The sequence below is a fragment of the Hemiscyllium ocellatum genome, chromosome 19 (genome assembly GCF_020745735.1).
Source record: "Hemiscyllium ocellatum isolate sHemOce1 chromosome 19, sHemOce1.pat.X.cur, whole genome shotgun sequence".
In the NCBI taxonomy this organism is placed as follows: domain Eukaryota; kingdom Metazoa; phylum Chordata; class Chondrichthyes; order Orectolobiformes; family Hemiscylliidae; genus Hemiscyllium; species Hemiscyllium ocellatum.
The window spans coordinates 51,407,940-51,430,946 of record NC_083419.1 but is presented as its reverse complement, the minus strand read 5'-3'; the positions used below and the strand labels follow the sequence as shown (position 1 = coordinate 51,430,946).

At 40.0% G+C, this 23,007-nt stretch overlaps 1 protein-coding gene across 2 annotated transcripts in view; it reads left to right on the top strand.

Annotated features, from left to right (window-relative positions):
* Nucleotides 1-23,007, top strand: part of parvb (parvin, beta) — a 79,703-nt gene that overhangs the window by 30,961 nt on the left and 25,735 nt on the right. For both annotated transcript variants that reach the window (XM_060839911.1, XM_060839912.1), the window contains exons 2-6: nucleotides 4,946-5,035; nucleotides 5,311-5,381; nucleotides 6,069-6,171; nucleotides 12,958-13,098; nucleotides 19,532-19,647. In XM_060839911.1, coding sequence (XP_060695894.1) covers nucleotides 4,946-5,035; nucleotides 5,311-5,381; nucleotides 6,069-6,171; nucleotides 12,958-13,098; nucleotides 19,532-19,647 — 521 coding nt within the window. The remainder of the gene's footprint in view (nucleotides 1-4,945; nucleotides 5,036-5,310; nucleotides 5,382-6,068; nucleotides 6,172-12,957; nucleotides 13,099-19,531; nucleotides 19,648-23,007) is intronic.

The window sequence follows — 23,007 nt, the reverse complement described above, 5'->3', positions numbered from 1 at the left end:
CAACCCATTTGAGAAGAGATGATGCAAAGCTTCCCAGAATGAAACTAGTTTTTAGCCTAAATACTTGCCCTTACCAAGCTAAATGCTCACATGCTTTTGAAGTCATGCTCAACAAACATGGAAATACAAAGGCAGATTCTTCTGCACTTCTCTTCCAAATTTATACAATCTAAGATTACTATAATGCCACTTGCACATGGCTGCACAGCCTTATTTCTCAAACATCTCAACTGTTCATTATCCAGTACCTGCAACAACGTGACCACATTATACTGATAGTTAACCAAAATCAGTTTCTTGAATTGGTTGGAAATTGTACCCTCCCAGTTCTCATTTATCACCAGCCATATTACTGCCAACCAACTTATCCTTGTTTTGTGGCAAGGGAAGTATTTATTTCTTGTGGCTGTGGTTTGCTGTGTAGCACCACCCCAAAAATGGGCACTTATATCTCGATTATCAGTATTCGCACTCCTTAAGTAATAAGAATCTCATCCGAATAAAATATTAGCTTTTAGTGTGGATATCTTAACACAGAATGTGATGTTCATGTGTATGTTTGAAAGGTCCAGCTTTTGCATGTTGTGGTAACTTTAGATTAGATTAGTTTCCCTACAGTGTAGAAACAGGCCCTTCGGCCCAACCAGTCCACACTGGCCCTCCGAAGAGTAACCCACCCAGACCCATTTCCCTCTGACTCATGCATCTAACACTGTGGGCAATTTAGCATGGCCAATTCACCTGACCTGCACATCTTTGGAATGTGGGCGGAAACCCACGCAGACACTGAGAGAATACAAACTCCACACAGTCGCCGAGGCTGGAATCTAACCTGGGATCCTGGTGCTGAGAGGCAGCAGTACTAACCACTGAGCCACCGTGCCGCCCCTAAATCTTGATTTATTAGTTGCCTTCATTGCATGTTGCAGAGATTTGTAATTAAAAATGGATGTATACACCTGCAAAGTCTTTTTTGAGTATTTGTGTTTTAGTGACAGGTGGTGTGTCTGTGTTTTTGAATGTATGCGAAACTTCATGCCTGCAGCAGTTACCACCTTTGGTGGAAATCATATTGTAATAGGACATGGAGTTGTGGATAGTCTTTTCTGCCCCACTCATCTAGCGCCACAGCAATTTCAACTCTACTGAGTTGGTAAGTGTATGCTCTTAATGCCCCATTTTTGATTTGATCAGGAAAACATGGTTTGTTTGCTGTTCTCAATGGTCCAGGATGTTTATAAGTTCTTCATTTTTGTATTCGAGGTGCAATTAAATTGAAAATATCTTTGACCTAACTTGATTTACTATTTAAACAGAAAAAAATTTCACTCTGTTATCTGTCAAGTTATTTTCTCTTTGTGCCCCTCTTTGTATCTCTCTCTTCCAGAAACTTATGCTGTCTTCAAATGCGCAATTATGGGATGTATATCAGTTTTACACTGCTGCATATATAGTGTTCAGTCATGCGTCATCTCCTTTCAACACTGACAGCACTAGCAAGAATCAAAGTTTAAAAAAAAATTGTTCTGCTGTCATCATGATCTGCGATGCAGTTCTTAAGCTAGTGTGGAGATGTTCCCAGCTGTGCTTTTGACCTGAATTTCTGTAAAACTAAATTTAATGTTTGACTGGTTGCCAATTATTTTTATTTCCATACTGTCTCCTCATGATACCAGTTCATTTTCCGCCACTGACCCTTGCATCATTGATGTGATATTGTAGGTGCAGACGTCTTGGCGTGATAAATTCTGTACCCTGTAATTGAGAATGGTAAATGGCTCAGTATTGCAGAAGATCATGTTAATTGCCATCTTATTTTTGGAGTTGCACCAACTCAGACCTCAGATTTCGTAACATTTTGATGAAGAAAAATTGCTCACTTCAATGTACAGAATTTGTTTTAACAAAGATTAGTAATAAATGGTGCAGATAAAAACTGCAAAAGAAATTTTGTTTTTTTCTACTTTGATATAAAAGTATTTACCACGTTTGTTCCCTTTTGGGATAATATTCACAAAGTAGTAGTGATGTGCTCAAGTAATCATAAATCTTTAGCTTGTGTTTTTTTTAAGCATTTCCCCCTATTGATGCAAATTCCCTGTGTGAGGAATGTAGAGAAACCACTTATGCCTTTTCTTGCACAATATCATTATTGAATTGATTATTGGAAGTGTATACGAGCTGTCCTGGGTTGACCCATTCCCTTTTTGGATCCCTGAATGAGGGACCCTGGAATGATTTTGATTGGGCATGCAACCGATGTTGTAAAGTTTTCCCAGTGCTTTAGGATTTGATTTTTGAACCTGAGATATGATATGAAACCCATGAGATGTTGGTTTCTGCAGATCTGTAAATGTTATCACTGTGCTGATGACTGGGCTATTGAGCAGAAGGATAAAGTTGCTTAAAAGATGTCTTGATGTCCAGACCCTCTTGGATGATTAATTTCACAAAAAGTTTTGAAATTTTTCTTGTTTACAGACATGTAATATAAGCATAGAAACATGCATCAAAATACGTCATTCCACCATTTATGCAACATCATCATCTGAATGAAAATGGATCTTGCCAAACAAAAATAGAAGCATGGGATACAAGGCCTGTAATGATGTGACACTTATCCACATATCTATTAGGAGGCTATTCATTTTATAAGTGGCACCATTGCAAAGCTGAAATTCATTCATTTTAGAAATATTTAATGGATAAACTTGCAAATTGTCTGGATGGAATCTGATGGTCTTTATTTACAGAATAACAAAGCTACAGAGTACAGAAAGTGGGCATATTATACTGTCTCGATGAATGTAGTACATTTCAGAACTATAACATTACTTTGAATGCAAAGTATGTTTCTCATGTTGACATTCTGCAAATGTGCTTTCACTACCTTCAGGTCTAATTCTGGAAATCTCTTTAAATTGGGCTTGATATCAATATCAAGTATCATCAAATATACTAAAAAACTACAATAAAAAGGTCTTTTCATGAATACTCATTCCTATAACTGTAGTGGAGGCAACTGGCTTTGATTTATAGTTTGAAATAATCAGGCAATATTCTATCTGTGATTATTTTTCGACACAGCATATATTTAACTCATCTTCTACTCATTGGACTTTGTACCTGAAAATATTCTGCTTCAATATTGTTGGCCACAAGTAAAACAAAATGAGCAAGCTGTTTAGAGAGTTGTCAGAGGATGGTAGTTGTTGCTTAGAATGGAACTAATCATTGCATGTGTCTCTTGCTGCTTTCAACCCTGTCACAATGATAGAAATGACACATGTGGGACTTGGCTAGGCAGCTCATGGTTGGCCCAGCTGCAACTCTTCCTCCTGCAGCTGGACTGGTGTACTACGTAACTGGAATATATAACTCTCTCTTACTAAAAAGATGGCAGGGCTCTTGTGTGGGGCGAAAAGGAGCAAGAAAAAAGGTAGTGAGAACTTTTTTTTGTCTGGCATGTGAATTGATGAGTAGAGAACAGTTTTTGTTAGTGCAACCATAACCAACAGTTCTATGTTTATGCTATTTATAATACAGGCAAGAACTGCAGTTGAGTTTGAGATTGCTTTCACACCATTTGATAATTTGTAGTCATGAATCTAACCTGCCTGTTTAAATGTTTGTTCGACAAATAATTCTTCTTCTGTCAAAGCTTCATTTGATTTTAGTTGCACCATTCTATTTTTTTAATCATCTTGGATGTAGTACATTTCCTTCAATAACTAAAGTTAGTTAGTTCATTGTGATTTATGAATGGCTACAATATTATTACTCAAGTGATTTATCAGAAAACAAGTTTATGTTCACTAAATGTAAGAAGTCTTAAGTGACTAGATGTGATTTGGTGCCACTTGGGGTCAGTTTTCTCAAATGACAGGCTTTTACAAGCAAACAAGTGGTGCAAATGGCGAGGCATAACCTGTAGTGTGATGTTAATACAGGAATATTTTTGTTCTTTTCATTAATCTGGTGTGATGGTGTTTCTATTAATAATGTTGTCTTCTCCTCACCCATAAAGCCTGTATATATTTTAAATTCATCAGGAGTATCAGGTGAATAGACTGCATATCCTTCAATGATCAGAGCTGTATTTAAACTCTATTAATAAAATGAGAGATTATGTTTTGAAGATAGAATTGTATAGCTGACCCATGTTTTATCCGCCCAGCTCTGAAAATCCACTTCTCTTTTTAGTCTGTATAGCTTCTGTTAGTTTGAAGGTTTAGCATTTTTTTCTGTCTTTATAACTTAATGCATCAGCACGTTTATTCAGCAGTTTGCAAAGGATCATTGCTTCATGTGGTGCAAATAATATTTGCTGTTTTACCATTTGACTGACTGGTGTTTCTGATCTGTGGTTCCATTAGCCTTCACCCAGTATTAAAATATAAACCTGAATACAAATTAAGGGCTGATATAATGTGGATTTTTTTTCAAAAGAACTAACAATTTTTGTTTTGCGGAATGATGAATAATTACTATTTCTAATCAGTTATAAAGATGTGGTGCAGAGTTATAGAAATGATCACCTATTTCCTGCTGTTGTTTGTGCAGATGCTTTATTGTACAGATGTGGCTATTTACGTATGAACAAGCTGTGCCTGTCGAGTCATAGACATCTATAATCTGGAAAAAGGCCATTCGGCCCACCAAATCTGTCCTGGTCAAAAACAAGCATCTAACTATTGTAATCCAATTTTCCAGCATTTGATTCATAACCTTAATCATGGTATTACAGAATAAAGTAATTTTTATGATGAACATTTTGTGGGGAAAGAAAATTCATGATGGTAGTGGCAGCTTACGAATTCTCTCTTATGCTTCTTAACGAGGTTTGTTGCCGTTCATTAGTACCAGTTTTTTAAAATAATTATATTGCCTGATAACTTTCTTTTGATTTTCTCTGATCTTATTACTCTGTTTTGTTCCTTTCTAGTGAGTGACTTACAGGAAGAAGGTAAAAATGCTATCAATGCTCCATTGTCTCCAACACCTACTGACATTCATCCAGAGGACACAATGCTAGGTATTTAAGTGTGCTAGTCTTTGCTTTGTATTTTTATTGATTACTTGTAAAGTAAATCTTTACCATGTAATAGTATGTGGCACTTTTCATTTTCTATATCATCAGATTGCTAGATTTTGTTTCATTTTAATTCATCAACTATAACATTTCAAATGTTTAGGTTTCCTTTGTGTTTAGTTTATTAAGGCTTTCATGTATTTGGTGTTGATGTACAAAAATATCAAATTCCCAAATCAAAGTATTGCTCTCTTACTTCCTTGTTTATTCAATTATAGAAGAGAATGAAGAAAGAACAATGATTGAACCACATTCCAAGGAAGAGGCCAAATTCAAAGAACTTGTAAAGGTAAAGTATTTAAGTGCAATGTAATACAATCCTGAAATCTTTGGTAATTTGCTGTCAAGCATAGTGATCTATTCCTTAATTTAACTATTACATATAGGACAGATGATGGGATGAGTAAGAAATGCATTGTATTCTTGCAGGCATAGGTTGGTAATGTTTCTAGATGTGGATGGAAAGTCTTTACTGGTGGGATTGTCATTAGTATTATTTTTCATCATCTTTATTAATAATTGTATGAAGGTGTTTGCAGATGCCACACAATTGTTCTGATATTTGAGCATTAGATAGGGTAAAATGATGATGATCAGATCCTGATGTGTTAGTGGAATTCCATGTAAATACCAAGCAAGGCTCAGATTAAAACTTGCACGCTGGAAGAGATACAGGAATGATGGTGCAAGCTTTTTCCATTCACAAACAGTGCTTTGAGGCTGCAGCAAAAGCTACCTGTTGTTGAGACGTTTTGGATGATTTCACATTTTTAAAAAAATTTAATGTTTACTAATAACTTTATTCGCAGCTCATCTGGAATATTGACTGTTTTATTCCCTTCAAAAGTTAATGATATAGAGGGGCCACACAGGACCTGTGGATACCAAATTGAATCCTGATAAAAGTCATTAGTTGTTGCAAAATAACATCTGAACTTATTAGTATAATTTACGGTGCAATAATTATAATTTTTAGGTTCTCATTGACTGGATTAATGATGTACTTGTAGAAGAAAGAATAATAGTGAAAACTCTTGAAGAAGATTTGTATGATGGACAGGTTTTGCAGAAGTTGCTAGGTAAGAATAGATGTTTTATATATATATTGCTTTAATATTAAAACACTAAATACCTGAATTTTTGCATTTCTGGATTGTTAGAGGTGGGATGTATTTTGCAAAGGTTCTGATGTACAGACATGAGAAAATTGTTTGAGAAGTTTAAACTTCGATAGGCTGATTTCCACAGGTCTGGATCCTCCATGTATGTCTTTGACTCTGAGCTTAGTGTGAATACTTAGGGTGAGGATTTAGCCTCATACGTAGCCAAAAAATACTAAACATCTAATGCCAAGGCTAAACTGAGCATCATAACTACCCTTCCAACCACTGGACTATGACCTTTCTCAATCCCTACCAGATCTTGCTACATCCCTGACTATATTTAGCCCCTGACCAGACCAGACTCACCCACCTCGCCAACATCCCACTCGTTTGAGCCATTTGATTGCCCACTTAACTCATTCACTCACCCACCTATGTTCCTTCATTTAAAAAAAAATTGACAGCCAGTGTCTTTAAAAGGGGGAATGCCATCTCCCTCCCCCAAATCTCCTGTTGGAAATGCTACGCTATCCAATTTTCTGTGCCTCCTGCAATCTTCCTCCACAGTAAATAATTGATTTTGTCCAGAATGAAAACCAGCAAATAATTTCATGATCTTTGTTCCAAAAAGGCATTCACATTTAATTGAATCTTTGGAATTTGCAGCATAGCAGGAGACAATTCAGCCCATCATGACTACTCACGCGCTCGGAAAGAGTAGTTGTAGTAATTACGTGTCACTGCTTTTATTCCCCTAACACTACACATTTTTCTTCAAATGCTTGTTCAACTCTTTTATTGTATTATTTAAGAACTGCCTTCCATTACCTTTTTTTCATTTGGTACATTCTGAATCCTTTCAGCTCTTGAAGAATTCTCCTCCTCTCCCCATTTCTCTGATTTGCATTTTTCCTGTTCTCCCTAAACCTGCCCCCCCTCAAATTCTCCTGCCCATGTGCATAATTGCCTTGTGAGATATTGCTATCTCTCTTACACACAGAACCCCGACAGTGGAAACAGGCCATTTGGCTCAGCAAGTCCACACTGACCCTCCAGAGTAACTCATCCAAACACATTCCCCTACTCTATTCCTCTATATTTCCCCTAGCTAATGCACCTAGCCTACACATCCCTGAACACTGGGCAATTTAGCATGGCCAGTCCACCTAACCTGCACATCTTTGGACAGTGGGAGAAAACCGGACCACCTGGAGGAAACTCACGCAGACACAGCTTTTTGCAGCAGAGAGCACTGGGAGCTGGGCGGAAGTGAAGTCAGAGGCTGTTGTGAAGGTGGGTGAGTGTTATTTAAGTAGGTGTGTTCTAGGCCCCAGATCCTACACAGTAGGGCCTCCCTCCCACCCTCCTCCTCTAACCTAAATTAAAAGTCCACAGCTAGCAACAAAACACTGGGGTCGTGGGAAGTTTCTTTTGAGAAAAGAGCGAGTCTTTGGCTCAGGAGTCTTCGACAAAGAAGTTGAGAGAAATGATTACGCCACAGTTGAAGAGGGTGAAGACATGATCGCTAAGCTGATTCAGTGTACTGCATGCATGATGTGGGAAGTCAGGGACTCTGGTGTAGCTGGCTTGTATAACTGGAAAGTGTGTAAACATTCAGCTTCTGACAGAGCATATTGCAGCACTGAAGAAAGATCTAGATGACTTCAGGCTCAGTCGAGAGAATGAGATCTTTCTGGACAGGACCTTCAGCGAGGTTATTACATCGAGCATACCAGAAGAGAGTAGTAGGTAGAAGACGATGAGGAAGGCAGAGATGAGACAAGTGTAAGAGACCCCGCGGGAAGTATCTGTCAGGAACAGGTTGAATCTCTTGGAAACCGTAGAGACAGACATCACTGCCAGTCCAAGACGCAGTCAGGTCTGCCAATCAGGGATTGGTGTGGAGGCAGAGCCGAGGAGCCAGACATCTCACAGAGCCGTGGTAATAGGGGACTTCATAATTAGAGGGACTGAAAGGGGTTTCTGCGGCAGCAGGCGGGATTTGAGGATGGTGTGTTGCCTTCCTGGTGCCAGGATTAAGGGTATCACAGACAGAATGCAGGAAATCCTCAAGGGCAAAGGTGAAGAGCCAGGCGTGGTGGTGCATGCCGGCACAAATGACGTCGGGAAGAAGAGGAGCAACATTCTACAGCGGGACTTCGGAGAACTCGGAAGAAGGCTGAAAAGCAGGATATCCAGGGTGGCTATCTCCGGTTTGCTTCCAGTTCTTCAGGCTGGAGAGGACAGGAACAGGGAGATAATAGATTTGAATGTGTGGCTGGGGAACTGGTGCAGGAAGCAAGGATTTAAATTCTTGGAAAATTGGGGTATGTTTAGCGGTAAGGATAAATTATACAAGAGGGACGGTTTGCACCTTAATAGATGGGGGAACCAGCATTCTGGCAGGTAGGGTTGCCACTGCAATACAGCTGCGTTTAAACTAAATAGCGGGGTGGAGGGGACAAACTGGAAGTTTAAGAAGGAAGTTAAAGGGAAAGTTAGAACAAGAGAAGTCAAGAAAGACCAGCGGAATCAATGGAGCAGAAAACTCGAGAAAGGATCATGCCGTAAGGTCAATGAAATAGGGATTGATAGGAAGGGTGAGGAGAGTAGCAAATTTAAAAATATTATCTATGAATGCACGAAGCATTAGAAATAAGGTGGATTAGCTTGAGGATCATTTGGAAATTGGCAATTACGATGTTGTGGGGATAACTGAGACGTGGTTTCAAGTGGACAGGCCCTGGGAAATGAATATTCAAGGCGATATGTGCTATCGTAAGGACAGACTGACTGGCAGAGGGGGTGGGGTGGCCCTGTTGGTAAGGAATGATATTCAGTCCCTTGCGCGGGGGGACCTAGAATTAGGGGATGTCGAGTCAGTATGGATAGATCTGAGAAATTCTAAGGGTAGAAAGACCCTAATGGGAGTTATCTACAGGCCCCTAAACAGTAGCCTGGATGTAGTGTGTAAGTTGAATAAGGAGCTGAAATTGGCCTGACGCAAAGATATTACTACAGTTGTTATGGGGGATTTCAACATGCAGGTACACTGGGAGAATCAGGATGGTACTCGATCCCAAGAAAGGGAGTTTGTGGAGTGCCTCCGAGATGGATTCTTAGAACAGCTTGAGCTGGAGCCTACCAGGGAGAAGGCAATTCTGGATCTGGTATTGTGCAATGAACCGGATTTGATCAGGGACCTCGAGGTAAAGGAGCCATTAGGAGGTAGTGACCACAATACAATAAGCTTTAATCTGCAGTTTGAAAGGGAGCGGGTAGAATCGGAAGTGGCAATATTTCAGTTGAATAAGGGGAACTATGGAGCTATGAGGGAGGAGCTGGCCAAAGTTCAATGGTGCAATACCCTAGCAGGGATGACAGTGGAACAACAATGGTAGGTATTTCTGGGTATAATGCAGAAGATTCCAAAAAGGAAGAAAGATCCTAAGGGGAAGCAGGGGTGGCCATGGCTGACGAGGGAAGTCAAGAAACATATAAAGACAAAAGGGAAAAAGTATAACATAACAAAGATGAGTGGGAAATCAGAGGACTGGGAAGCTTTTAAAGAACAACAGAGGATAACTAAAAAGGAAATAAGCAAAGGAAAAATGTGGTATGAAGGTAAACTGGCCAAAAATATAAAGGAGGATAGTAAAGGCTTTTTTAGGTATGTGAAAAGAAAAAAAAATGGTTAAGACTAAAATTGGGCCCTTGAAGACAGAAACTGGTGAATTTATTATGGGGAACAAAGAACTGGCAGAAGAGTTGAATTGGTACTTTAGATCTGTCTTCACTGGGGAAGACACGAGCAATCTCCCAGATGTAACAGTGGCTGAAGGACCTGAACTGAAGGGAATTTATAGTAGGCAGGAAATGGTGTTGGAGAGACTGTTAGGTCTGAAGGTTGATAAGTCCCCGGGACCTGATGGTCTGCATCCCAGAGTACTGAATGAGGTGGCTTGAGAAATCGTGGATGCATTGGTGATCATTTTCCAATGTTATATAGATTCAGGATCAGTTCCTGCAGTTTGGAGGGTGGCTAATGTTGTCCCATTTTTTAAGAAAGGAGGAAGAGAGAAAACAGAGAATTATAGACCAGTTAGTCTGACCTCAGTGATGGGAAAAATGCTGGAGTCAATTATAAAGGATGAAATTACGACACATCTGGATAGTAGTGACAGGATAGGTCAGAGTCAGCATGGATTTATGAAGGGAAAATCATGTTTGACTAATCTTCTGGAATTTTTTGAGGATGTAACTCTGAAGATGGACGAGGGAGATCTAGTGGATGTAATATATCAGGACTTTCAGAAAGCCTTTGATAAAGTCCCACTTAGGAGGTTAGTGAGCAAAATTAGGGCACATGGTATCAGGGGTAAAATACTGACATGGATTGAAAATTGGTTGGCTGACAGGAAACAAAGAGTAGTGATAAATGGCTCCCTTTTGGAATGGCAGGCGGTGACCAGTGGTGTGCCGCAGGGATCAGTGCTGGGACCGCAGCTTTTTACAATGTGCATTAATGATATAGGTGAAAGTATTAAAGTAATATTAGCAAATTTGCTGTTGACACAAAACTGGGTGGCAGGGTGAAATGTGAGGAGGATGTTAGGAGAATACAGGGTGATCTGGACAGGTTAGGTGAGTGGACAGGTGCATGGTAGATGCAGTTTAATGTGGATGAATGTTTGGTTATCCACTTTGGTGGCAAGAACAGGAGTCAAGTTAAGTAAAGAGGCAGTGCAACGAGATCTAGACGTTCTTGTACATTAGTCAATGAAAGCAAGCATGCAGGTACAGCAAGCAGTGAAGAAAACTAATAGCATGCTGGCCTTCATAACAAGAGGAATTGAGTATAGAAGCAAAGAGGTCCTTCTGCAGCTGTACAGGGCCTTGGTGAGACCGCACCTGGAATATTGTGCGCAGTTTTGGTCTCCAAATTTGAGGAAAGACATTCTGGCTATTGAAGGAGTGCAGCGTAGGTTCATGACGTCTATTCCCAGAATGGTGGGACAATCTTACACTGAAAGACTGGAGCGACTGGGCTTGTATACCCTTGAGTTTAGAAGGCTGAGAGGGGATCTGATTGAGACATATAAGATTATTAAAGGATTGGACACTCTGGAGGCAGGAAACATGTTTCCGCTGATGGGTGAGTCCTGAACCAGAGGACACAGTTTAAAAATAAGGGGTAGGCCACTTAGAACAGAGTTGAGGAGAAACTTCTTCACCCAGAGAGTGATGGGTGTGTGGAATGCTCTGTCCCAGAAGGCTGTGGAGGCCAAGTCTCTGGATACTTTCAAGAAAGAGTTGGATAGAGCTCTTCAGGATAGTGGAATCAAGGGTTATGTGGATAAGGCAGGAACAGGATACTGATTGAGGATGATTAGCCATGATCATATTGAATGGTGGTGCTGGCTTGAAGGGCAGAATGGCCTACTCCTGCACCTATTGTCTATTGACACAATAAGAATGGGCAAACTCCACACAGACACTCGCTCGAGGCTGGAATCGAACCCAGGTGCTGCGAGGCAGCAGCGCTAACCACTGAGTCACCGTGCTGTACGCTTCTATAATCTCTGATGAGAGGTATTAATGACAACATCATCTTCCTACATTCACCTACTTGTTTTTAACCTTATTTCCTTCTAATTTACTAGAAAAATTCTTGTCCTGTCATTTCAAACCCCCAACTGTCAACCTTTTGCCCTTCTATGTTCTGTAGTATTTCTGAAGTTTTCATAATATTAAACAACTCATTAATCTCTGTCTTTGTCCCTAGCCACAGCAAAACAATAATTGGCTATTTTGTTGATCTGACTGATCATTTGTGCAAGTTTAAGAGAAAATTTATCCAGGGTACAGTTGGTTTTAGGGATTTGTAATTAAGTTAATTGAATTACATCAAGTACTATTGAGCCTAGCTCTCTGCCAAAATCAGCTGCTACTCCAGGATCATTGTGGAGAGTTAAAATAACCCCCAGCTTCTATCCTGGTCTTGAAAAGCTGTCTACTTTTTTTTCCCCAACGAATGAGGGAGGATATGGATATCTTTCCTCCCAAAATTGAGAACCCCTCTTAGCTGCCTTTGCTACTTTCCTCCTTTTGCCTTTCTAATTTAATCGAACCTCACCTAGGATTAAACCCTCCTCTTGAGCTGAACAACCTTTATTGTCTAGTTTCTTTGCCATCTCCTCTTATCTCCTGTCTGAGTTCCTTTTTCCCATGAGACCCAGCACCTGCTTCTTTCACCTCCATTCTTTTATCATTGTTTGGTCAGTGTGCAGGAATTTTCTGGCATTGTCTTCAAAGCACCATTTTCACAAGGACTGTAGTGGTTCAAGGAGAAGGCCTCTGTTAATCGCCTTAATTTAACTGATATTATCTATTAAATGCAGCCTTGATAGCTCACATTTGGACAACAAATATCCAGTCTGAGTTTAATAGTAATTGTGACCTCAGATTATCATTACTACCTTTGCTCAAAGTTGCTAAACAGAGTAATTTAAAGAACCTTTCAGTAAAAAGCCTGAAATTTCTATGTAGGATCTTAGTGAACTCTTACTGTCTTTCTTCTTTGCATCATTCTAACATTAAGTAGGTGACTGTTTAAGAAACATACAAACCTGGTTTTGGTTGGTTAAACAATAGTACCATATTAGTTTCAAAACTTTAAGTCGGTTTTTGCTTTGCTAAATTTTTTTCTATTTCCAGGAATTTTCTAAGGATCTTTGTCACTTTTTGGTTTTGTTCATGCAGAGAAACTTGGAAATCGTAAACTTAATGTTGCAGAAGTGACACAGTCAGAAATAGGGCAGAAGCAGAAACTTCAGACTGTCTTGGAATCTGTAAATGACCTGCTTCGACCTCAAGGCTGGGCTATAAAATGGAGTGTTGATTGTGAGTATAAGATTGCTGAATGAGTTTTTGCTATTGATATAAAACTTTGTCCTCTTAGTTAACTGAGCTGGTATCAAACCAATGAAACTTTTTCAGTTGCAAGCATTTAAATTTTATTTCCATATCACGAGAAAGGTGTTTTAATATTATAGATGAAAGTTTAACGTTAAACTTGGAAATTTTCTGACAAGATTAAACAATGGATATTTTGTCTGTCTCAGAATTGTACCTAAAATTGAGTTTGAGTGAAGGAAAGGAAAATTGTTCAGACTCTAGCAATTCGTGGAGAATCTGCTGATTTGACTTTTTGGTATATTGACTGAGCGTAAGGGACAGTTGAAAAACAGGGCAGCAATGAATTAAGGAGCCAAATCCTTCTAGTCAGTTTTGCTGGAGTTTGATGTTTTTCGTTTTTTTGTTGGAATTTCCTAGAAAATCTTGCAAAATGTACTAAAATGGTACAATTAATAGAAGATATATTGATATAGTTTATGCTTATTTTTTCTCATGTTTGTTATTGCTGTTGCTTGAATCAGTGTGATGCATTCTTCAGCTGAAATATATGATCTTACTTTTGCTAATTTTGTTCTTTATCTCAGTATTAGTACAACAGTTGCTGGACATGGAGAAAATTCTCTGTATTTGCTCAGCCTCTCTGTCTTTGCTTTATTTAGATGTTGCCAAGGTTGGAGAGTTTGGGCTATAGGGAGAGGCTGAATAGGCTGGGGCTGTTTTCCCTGGAACATTGGAGGTTGATGAGTGAACTTGTAGAGGTTTATAAAATCATGAGGGAGGTAAAATCCTCAGGGTAGGGGAGTCTAAAACTAGAGGGCATAGGTTCAAGATGAGGACAAAGATTTAAAAGGGAGCGAAGGGGCAACTTTTCCACCGAGAGTGTGGTGCATATGTGGAATGAGCTTCCAGAGGAAGTGGTGGAGGCTGGAACAATTACAGCATTTAAAAGGTATGTGAATAGGAAGTGTTCAGAGGGATATGGGCCAAATACTGGCAAATGGGACTAGATGAGTTTAGGATATCTGGTCGGCATGAACTAGTTGGACGAAAGAGTCTGTATCCACTATGTACATCTCTATGACTCTGCTTAGTATACCTTGCCAATAACCTCACAGTCATAAGAATTGAAAACACTTCTGGCCACTTTCTGTGGATCAGCAGTGTCCCCATTATAATTACCCCTTTGTTTATCTGTTACAGGCAGTTTACTGCCCATAGCTTAAACTTCATGTCAGTCTCACGTCTGTCGTCTGCAAGGTGTTAGAAAGGATTCTAAGGGATAGGATTTATGACCATCTGAAAGAGCATGGCTTGATTAAATGCAGTCATCATGGCTTTGTGAGGGGCAGGGGTCATGCCTCATAAATCTTATTGAGTTCTTTGAGGATGTTACTAGACAAATTGATGAGGGTGGAGTGGTAGATGTGCTGTATATGGACTTCAGCAAGGCATTTGATAAGGTTCCCCATGATAGGCTCATTCAGAAGGTCAGGAGGAATGGGATACAGGGAAATTTAGCTTTCTGGATACAGAAATGGCTGGTCGACGGAAGACGAGTGGTAGTGGAAGGAAAGTATTCTGCCTGGAAGTCAGTTGTGAGTGGTGTTCCACAGGGCTCTGTCCTTGGGCCTCTACTGTTTGTAATTTTTATTAATGACTTGGATGAGGGGATTGAAGGATGGGTCAGCACGTTTGCAGACGAGACAAAGGTTGGAGGTGTCGTTGACAGTATAGAGGACTGTTGTAGACTGCAGCATGACATTGACAGGATGCAGAGATGGGCTGAGAGGTGGCAGATGGAGTTCAACCTGGATAAATGCAAAGTGATGCATTTTGGAACATCGAACTTGAAAGTTGAGTACAGGATTAAAGACAGGATTCTTGGCAGTATGGAGGAACAGAGGGATCTTGGTGTGCAGGTACATGGATCCCTTAAAATTGCCACCCAAGTGGACATGGTTGTTAAGAAAGCGTTGAGTTTAAGAGCCGTGAGATCTTGTTGCAGGGCAGAAATTGTTAATACAAGGGGTCAAAGTTTTAAGCTGTTTGGTGGAAAAGTATAGAGGGGATGGCAGAGGCGGGTTCTTTACGCAGAGAGTTGTGAGAGCATGGAATGCGTTGCCAGCAACAGTTGTAGGAGCGAGGTCAGTGGGGACGTTTAAGAGACTGCTGGACATGCATATGGTCACAGAAGTTTGAGGGTTCGTACATTAGGTTTATCTTACGTGAGGATCAATGGTCAGCACAACATCGTGGGCTGAAGGGCCTGTTCTGTGCTGTACTGTTTAAAAAAATTTTGAAAATAAGATACTGAATATTTGCATTTGTGCTTTCTGTTTGTAATCCTGCATAACCAAACTTCCTCCTGCCTTGATGAAAATGTTTTTGAGCTTTTGTTGTCTGAACTCTAGTTGTGTGTGAAAAGGTAGTAGTTTTGTGCTATTTTCCCTGCTGAATGCAAGTTCACCTCAGAGACTATAATCTTCAGGCAGTTGCATCAAGAACAATGGTTGAGATTTCTTCACTCTTGGACAATGGACATTGTCATAAAGATGTTTGCCATATTCATTTGCATGAAGGAGTAGTATGTTCAAAGAGCTAATCGAGATGTTAAATTTGTTCCTTTGGATATCATTCAAAGAGAGATCACCCAAAACATATTCTGAAAATCAGCTGGTGAAGTAGACAATGAAGTAAATATCCTCTAGTCACAGCTCTAAGCTTTAATGGTTGTGAAGACTTGACTTCACCCTTTGCCTAAGCTGTGATGACCCTCACATTAAACTTCCCATTCGTCGTCCTGTGTTAGTTTCCTTTCCCGAGGTTTCACACATGAGATGCAATTCACGCACACCAACTACTGCAAATAGTTGAAGTTTATTAAAGCCTGTACAAGCTAGGTGACCCCCCTTTGACCTGTTTCGCAGGCATGTGAAGTCCATAAGACCATAAAACATAGGAGTGGAAGTAAGGCCATTCGGCCCATCGAGCCCACTCCACCATTCAATCATGGCTGATGGGCATTTCAACTCCACTTACCAGCATTCTCCCCGTAGCCCATAATTCCTTGTGACATCAAAAATTTATCAATCTCTGCCTTGAAGACATTTAGCGTCCCGGCCTCCACTGCACTCTGCGGCAATGAATTCCACAGGCCCACCACACTCTGGCTGAAGAAATGTCTCCGCATTTCTGTTCTGAATTGACCCCCTCTAATTCTAAAGCTGTGTGCACGGGTCCTAGTCTCCTCGCCTAACGGAAACAATTTCCTCGCGTCCACCCTTTCCAAGCCATGTATTATCTTGTATGTTTCTAATAAATCTCCAGTGGACAAGCTCCAGTGCCAGGATGTCCTTCCTGAGGTGTGGGGACCACAACTGGACACAGTATTCCAAATGGGGCCTAACCAGAGCTTTATAAAGTTGAGTCAAAAGAGGCCCTGAATAAAAGAAACACATCCCCTTTAGCTCAGGTTGAGCTTCTGGATGTAGGTTTGCTCGCTGAGCTGGAACGTTCATTTCCAGATGTTTTGTCACCTTACTAGGTAACATCTTAATCATCCCAATATCCACAAATGCAGCTGCATCAGAGCATTATTTCAATGAGCCAACACACACTGCAACATAGAACTACTGTGTATTCAAAAAGAATGGGTACCCAATGCACACAATCCGCCGATTTCTCAGCAACGACCCCATACAAGCAGACAAAACACAGTCAGAAACCCCAGCCACACTCCCCTACATCAAAGTCATCTCGGAAATGACTGCCAGACTATGCAGACTCCTTGGCATCATGGTAGCCCACAAACCCACCAACACACTAAAACAGCAGCTAATGAACTTGAAAGACCCTATACAGACAACAAGCAAAACTAATGTAGTTTACAAAATACCGTGCAAGAATTATAACAAAGACTACATTGGACAAACCAGCAGAAAACTAGCCACCAGGATACATGAACATCAACTAGCCACAACACGACATGACCCTCTCTCACTAGTATCCTTACATACAGATAAGGAAGGACAGCACTTCGACTGGGACAACACATCCATCCTAGGACAAGCCAAACAAAGGCATGCATGAGAATTCCTAGAAGCATAGCATTCCAACCGGAACACACTCAACAAGCACGTTGTGTTAGACCCATCTACCATCCCTTGAGAAAAAGAACAAGAAACTACATCGCCACAGGAAATGACATCACCAACCCAAAGAAACCCAAACACATATAGAAAGCAGGAATCATCACCAGTGCTTCATCTGGAGGCCCGCTGAAGATGTTACCCAGTAGGGTGACAAAACATCTGGTAATGAACCTTCCAGCTCAGCGGGCAAACCTACATCCACAAACACATCCCCTCTATACAGGTCAGTTGGAAATGCTCACAGGTACTCCAACCGTTCTCCAACCATCCCACCAACATGTTACCCCAGGTACAATAGTACGATGAGGTCATTCTCTGAAATAATGTAAATGCAAATGTCCTAATCCTGGGAAATCATTATGCAAATGATTTCCTGACTCCATGATTTGTCAAAATAATTTAGAATGATATACTTCAGTTTCGGGAGATGATTACACAAATGAATTTGATTGGCTGAGGGATGGCTTTGAAAGCATATCTGAATGGAAGGGACTGAATGAGAGGTTAATTTGATAATAGCAGTGGAATAGTAGTAAATGGCTGTCCAAATGAAGTGTGGATTACAATGGATAGTCAACTAAATTCCTGCATGCTGTCTAAGACAGAATGCCGCACCCACCCACTTCCAGAATGTTCAGCCTCTTGGAGAAAGACAGTACAGTTTAATTCTTTAACATTACTTTAATGTCCAGAGAGAGACAGAGTACAGCTTAATCTTTTAACATTACACATTTCTAACATAAAAGCAGCCCATGGTCTCCTGGGACAATGGCAGTTATCACCTCACTTTCAAATTTTTATACCCTATATTTTTATTTAACCATATGAAAAAAAAGATTCTTGAAACATCATTGATGTACAGAAATTCATTCTCTACAGAAATATTTTTCATACTGTTTCTGGAGCTAAAGATTATTTTCTTTCAGATGTTGTTAATTTAATGCTTTTTATGATGATATGGGGAAATGTTGAAATATTTCCACATTCATCTTAGTGAGTTTGTATGCGTGAGAAGATAATTTTTTATGCCCTTTGGTTCAGACAGAATGGTAATTAGATTGTTCTAGGCTGTGGATTTTCTCATGGCAGCTGCTAATGCTACAGTCACAATGACTGATTGGAGTGTGTTTCTGTTTGAAGCTACTCCTGTCAATTTTAGAGAAGTTTTATCATTTCTGTCTTGATGATGATAGAGTATTCACCAGCTATATCACAAAGGAAAGGTCATGCTTATTAAACCTTATGAAATTGTTTGACATGGTGGCACGGCATAGATGAGGATAATGCAGAAGATTAATATATTTGCATTTTTAAAAGGTTTTTGAGAAGGTACTATATAATGGACTCAAGACTAAGGTCAAAATAAAATGAATGATGCAGTGGATTTTTGCAAGCTGAAAATAACTGGTAAATTAATTTTAATGTGGTAGACAAGTGTAAGATGATGCATTTTATAGGAAGAATTAGATCACATAGTGCTAAGGTAGTAGTGCCTGAATGAGTTGGGGTGTTAAAAGGGGTAAAGATACACAAATCACAAGAAGAAACATAGGCTAATAAGGTCTTTTTAAAAAAGCAGTCCAAATACCAGGGTTCATTGATAAAGGTTAGAACTGAAAAGCTGAGAAGATATGATAAACATTTATTGAATCTTGGTTAATCTATACTCTGATTAATGCAAATGGTTTTGGTCTCTATATTATTAAAAGGGATATAGAGCTATTAGAGATTATGCAAAACAGTTTGCCAGAATGATCTCAAAGAAGTGTACAGGCCAGGACATTGTCTTTCTGTGAACAAACGTGACTTAGGGGGTGACCTGACAAAAGGTTTTATATCTCACCCATAAAATTATTTTCACTAACTTAATGAAGATGATCCCACATTCAAGGATGCCCAGAATTAAGGTGATAAAGATAGCTATTAATAAATCCAATGGTTAATTCAAGCACAGTCTCTTTTACCTGGAAATTTGTAAAAATGTGACATGTGCAAGGAATTGTTGAGGCAAAAGCAGTGTTTTTATTGGGAAGCTGGATAAGCAAGTGAGGGAGAAAGAAATTAATGAAAAGGCTGGTCGAGTGAAAAGAAGTGCACTTGGAACATCAAGTCCAGCACAACCAGTTGGACTGAATGGCCTGAGTGCACAATACAAAAATAATAGAACAGAACAATGTAAGGAAAGCTAAGTGACTACTTAGTTGTGTGATAGAATCCTTGAAAGCTGCTTGCTGGGTGGTGTTGTGATAAATGTATCTCCTTTTTAGCGATCCACACAAAAAACATGGTGGCTATTCTTCACCTTCTCGTGGCTTTAGCCATGCATTTCCGAGCGCCTATCAGATTGCCAGAGCATGTCTCCGTGCAGGTGGTGGTTGTACGGGTAAGTGAACCATCAATCTCTTAAAATCATTTGGTATTAAAGTACTGTGAAACTATTTGCATGATTGTTTGGTTTAACTTTGCAATTTGTAATAATTTTGAACAGTGTGATAGAAAATGGAGGAAGATGTTAGCTTTCAAACCAGGAGAATTTCCAAAATTTCCTCAGTTAAAATTGTGGAGATAAAAGTTTTACAGTAGTATGTTTGCAAACCTGAGATGATAACATACAGAAGCTTTTATAAAATTGCAACATGGTGTAACCAAGGGAATGTGGTTTCAATAATTGTATGAAGATCTGTTTTGAGGGGTATGTGGAACATTCCTTCGCTTCATGGAACCTCTCCCTCTCCCTCTCCCCTTTTTTTCTAGTATATTTGCAATTTCCTGATTTTGCTTTAAACTGGAAAATTTTGTCAACTTTATTTCCTGTTTTCATGTTTCTCTCACTTATGCGTGGTCCATATCGTCTTCCTCCCATCGCTACTCTGTCTCCGTTCCTGGACTAGACTATGAATATTTGTTAGAATCCCACTGAAAACCTTGAATGTTTTCTCAACCCCTCAAGTCCTGTAAAGACTCCATTCCATTGTTCCAGTTTCTCTACCACTGTTGCATCTACCCTGATGTTACAAACATCCATACCAGCATATCTGATTGATTGTTTTCTCTTTCCCTAAACTAAAGGTCTCTATCTACTAAGGCTGACAGACCCTTCAATTTACTGACCGATTTTTCAGCCCTACCCCAGTCTCCCAAAACAGTGATAAAGCTCCTCTTGTTCTCACCTCCATCCCACTAGTTTTTATATTCAGTGAATCATCCCTCTGCCATTTCTGCCACCTCTAACTTGATGTCACTACCAGATGCATCCTCCCCACCCCTTTTAGCATTCAAGAGGATTGTTCCTTCTGGTACCCTGGTCCACTTGATTATCCAAACCTTCTTGCAACGCCTGTCAATTTAGCTTTCTCATTCTCATAATTGAAGGTTCATTGAACATTGCTGGATGAAACAGTAATTTGCATTCAATTTAGAATCACAGAGTCTGCACATTGTGCAAGTAGGCCATTCAGCCCATTGAGTCCACACCAACCCCTCAAAGAACATCCCACCCAGACCTCGCCCCTAGCCTAACCCTGTAACCTATAATCCCCATGGCTAATCCACCTAACTATCACATCCCTACACACTATCAGCAACTTAGCCTGGCCAATCCACCCAATCTGCACATCTTTGAACTGTGAGAGGAAATGGAGCAACCGGAAGAAATCCATGCAGACACAGGGAGAATGTACAGACTCCACCCAGACAGTCATCCAGGGGTGGAATTAGTACATGATGTGCACTAAGAATTAAGTCGGCTGTACAGTGGGGAGTCCATATGCAGACCGGGTGGCTGTGTTGTGATCACCTATGATCAGTTTACAAGCATGATCATGTGCTAACCTCCCTGTCATTGGCTTTCTTCTATGTTCTGTGTCAGTTGAACAACAGACAAACATTCTTTGATTAAGTCATTTATTGCCTACTGGGCTCAATATTTTGTTCAACAGTGTCAGACTGTAATCTCCAATCCTATTTTGTTTCCATTCTCTTTGGAGATTTCAGTTTTAATATCATTTTTCCCTTTACTATTGCTTTTAGCGGATATTATTCATCAAACTGTCATTCACATTTCCCCAGCCACATAGAGTCATAGAGATGTACAACATGGAAACAGACCCTTTGGTCCAACTCGTCATGCCGACCAGACATCCCAACCCAATCTAGTTCCGCCTGCCAGCACCATATCCCTCCAAACCCTTCCTATTCGTATACCCATCCAAATGCCTTTTAAATGTCGCAATTGTACCAGCCTCCACCACTTCTTCTGGCAGCTCATTCCATACACTTACCACCCTTTGCATGAAAAAGTTGCCCCTTAGGTCTCTTTTATGTCCTTCCCCTCTCACCCGAAACCTATGCCCTCTAGTTCTGGATTCCCCAACCCCAGGGAAAAGACTTTGCCTATTTATCCTGTCCATGCCCCTCATAATTTTGTAAACCTCTATAAGGTCACCCCTTAGCCTCCAACGCTCCAGGGAAAACAGCCATAGCCTACTCACCTTCTCCCTGTAGCTCAAATCCTCCAACCCTGGAAACATCCTTGTAAATCTTTTCTGAACCCTTTCAAGTTTCACAACATCCTTCTGATAGGAAGGAGACCAGAATTGCATGCAATATTCCAAAAAATGGCCTAACCAATGTCCTGTACAGCTGCAACATGACCTCCCAACTCATATACTCTACTCTGAACATAAAGGAAAGCATACCAAATGCCGCCTTCACTATTCTATCTACTTTCACTATCTTATCCACTTTGAAGGAGCTATGAACCTGCACTTCAAGGTCCCCCTTGTTCAACAGCACTCCCTAGGACCTTACCATTAAGTGTATTAGTCTTGCTAAGATTTGCTTTCCCAAAATGCAGCACCTCGCATTTATCTAAATTAAACTCCACCCGACATTTCTCAGCCCATTTTTTTTGTATTTGTCACACGACAGCCAATCTCTTATCATTTAATTCTCTTGTCTTTCATCTTATCACAGACCTTCCTTTTTGTTTTTCACACCCTACATCCCCTTTGGTTTGCTTCAAATTAATTACATTTCTAATCATTTGCAGTTATGATGAGATCTCATCAACCTGAAGCGTTAACTTTATATCTTGCACCACAGCTGCTGCAAAGCCTACTCAGTTTCCAGCATTTTCAGCTTTTATTTCCGATATCTAGCATCTGTAGTGTATTCTTTCTGAAACAGTCACAATCTGAATTCCTAGAAAACCCTAGGGAATCGTATGCAGGTTGTCTCACCGTAAAACTGTATCTTTTGCGAACAGACTCTGAGACAAAGAGCAACCTTATTTATCCACAATAATTTGAAGAATGCAGTCTAATCGATTGACCGTGTTGGAAATGTCTTCAGTCCTTGCTTTGTGCCCTGCCAAGGGGAAGCTTGCAAATAGGATTGTCTGCCCATTCATCAATCTCTATTGCTTCATGGCCATTTTGCTTTTGCAGGTATTGTTTGTCATCGATTGGAATCCTCTTTGCAATTATAATTAAATGCTACTTAATTCCTTTTAAATAATGTCTTTTCTTCCCTCCGTATTTTCCTAGTTTCTGACTCTAGCCTTTCCATTACTCATTGAGATTTATATATCCTTGAGCAATACTTTTTTTTGGGTAGGAGGTGATGGTGACTCCTTGTATTTATTTCCAATTGTGATCTTCTAGTCAGCTGCATTACCCTTTTTACAGGTACCTCTATCTTCCTGATTATACCCACGTTATTAATACTGTTTGCTGACCTAAAA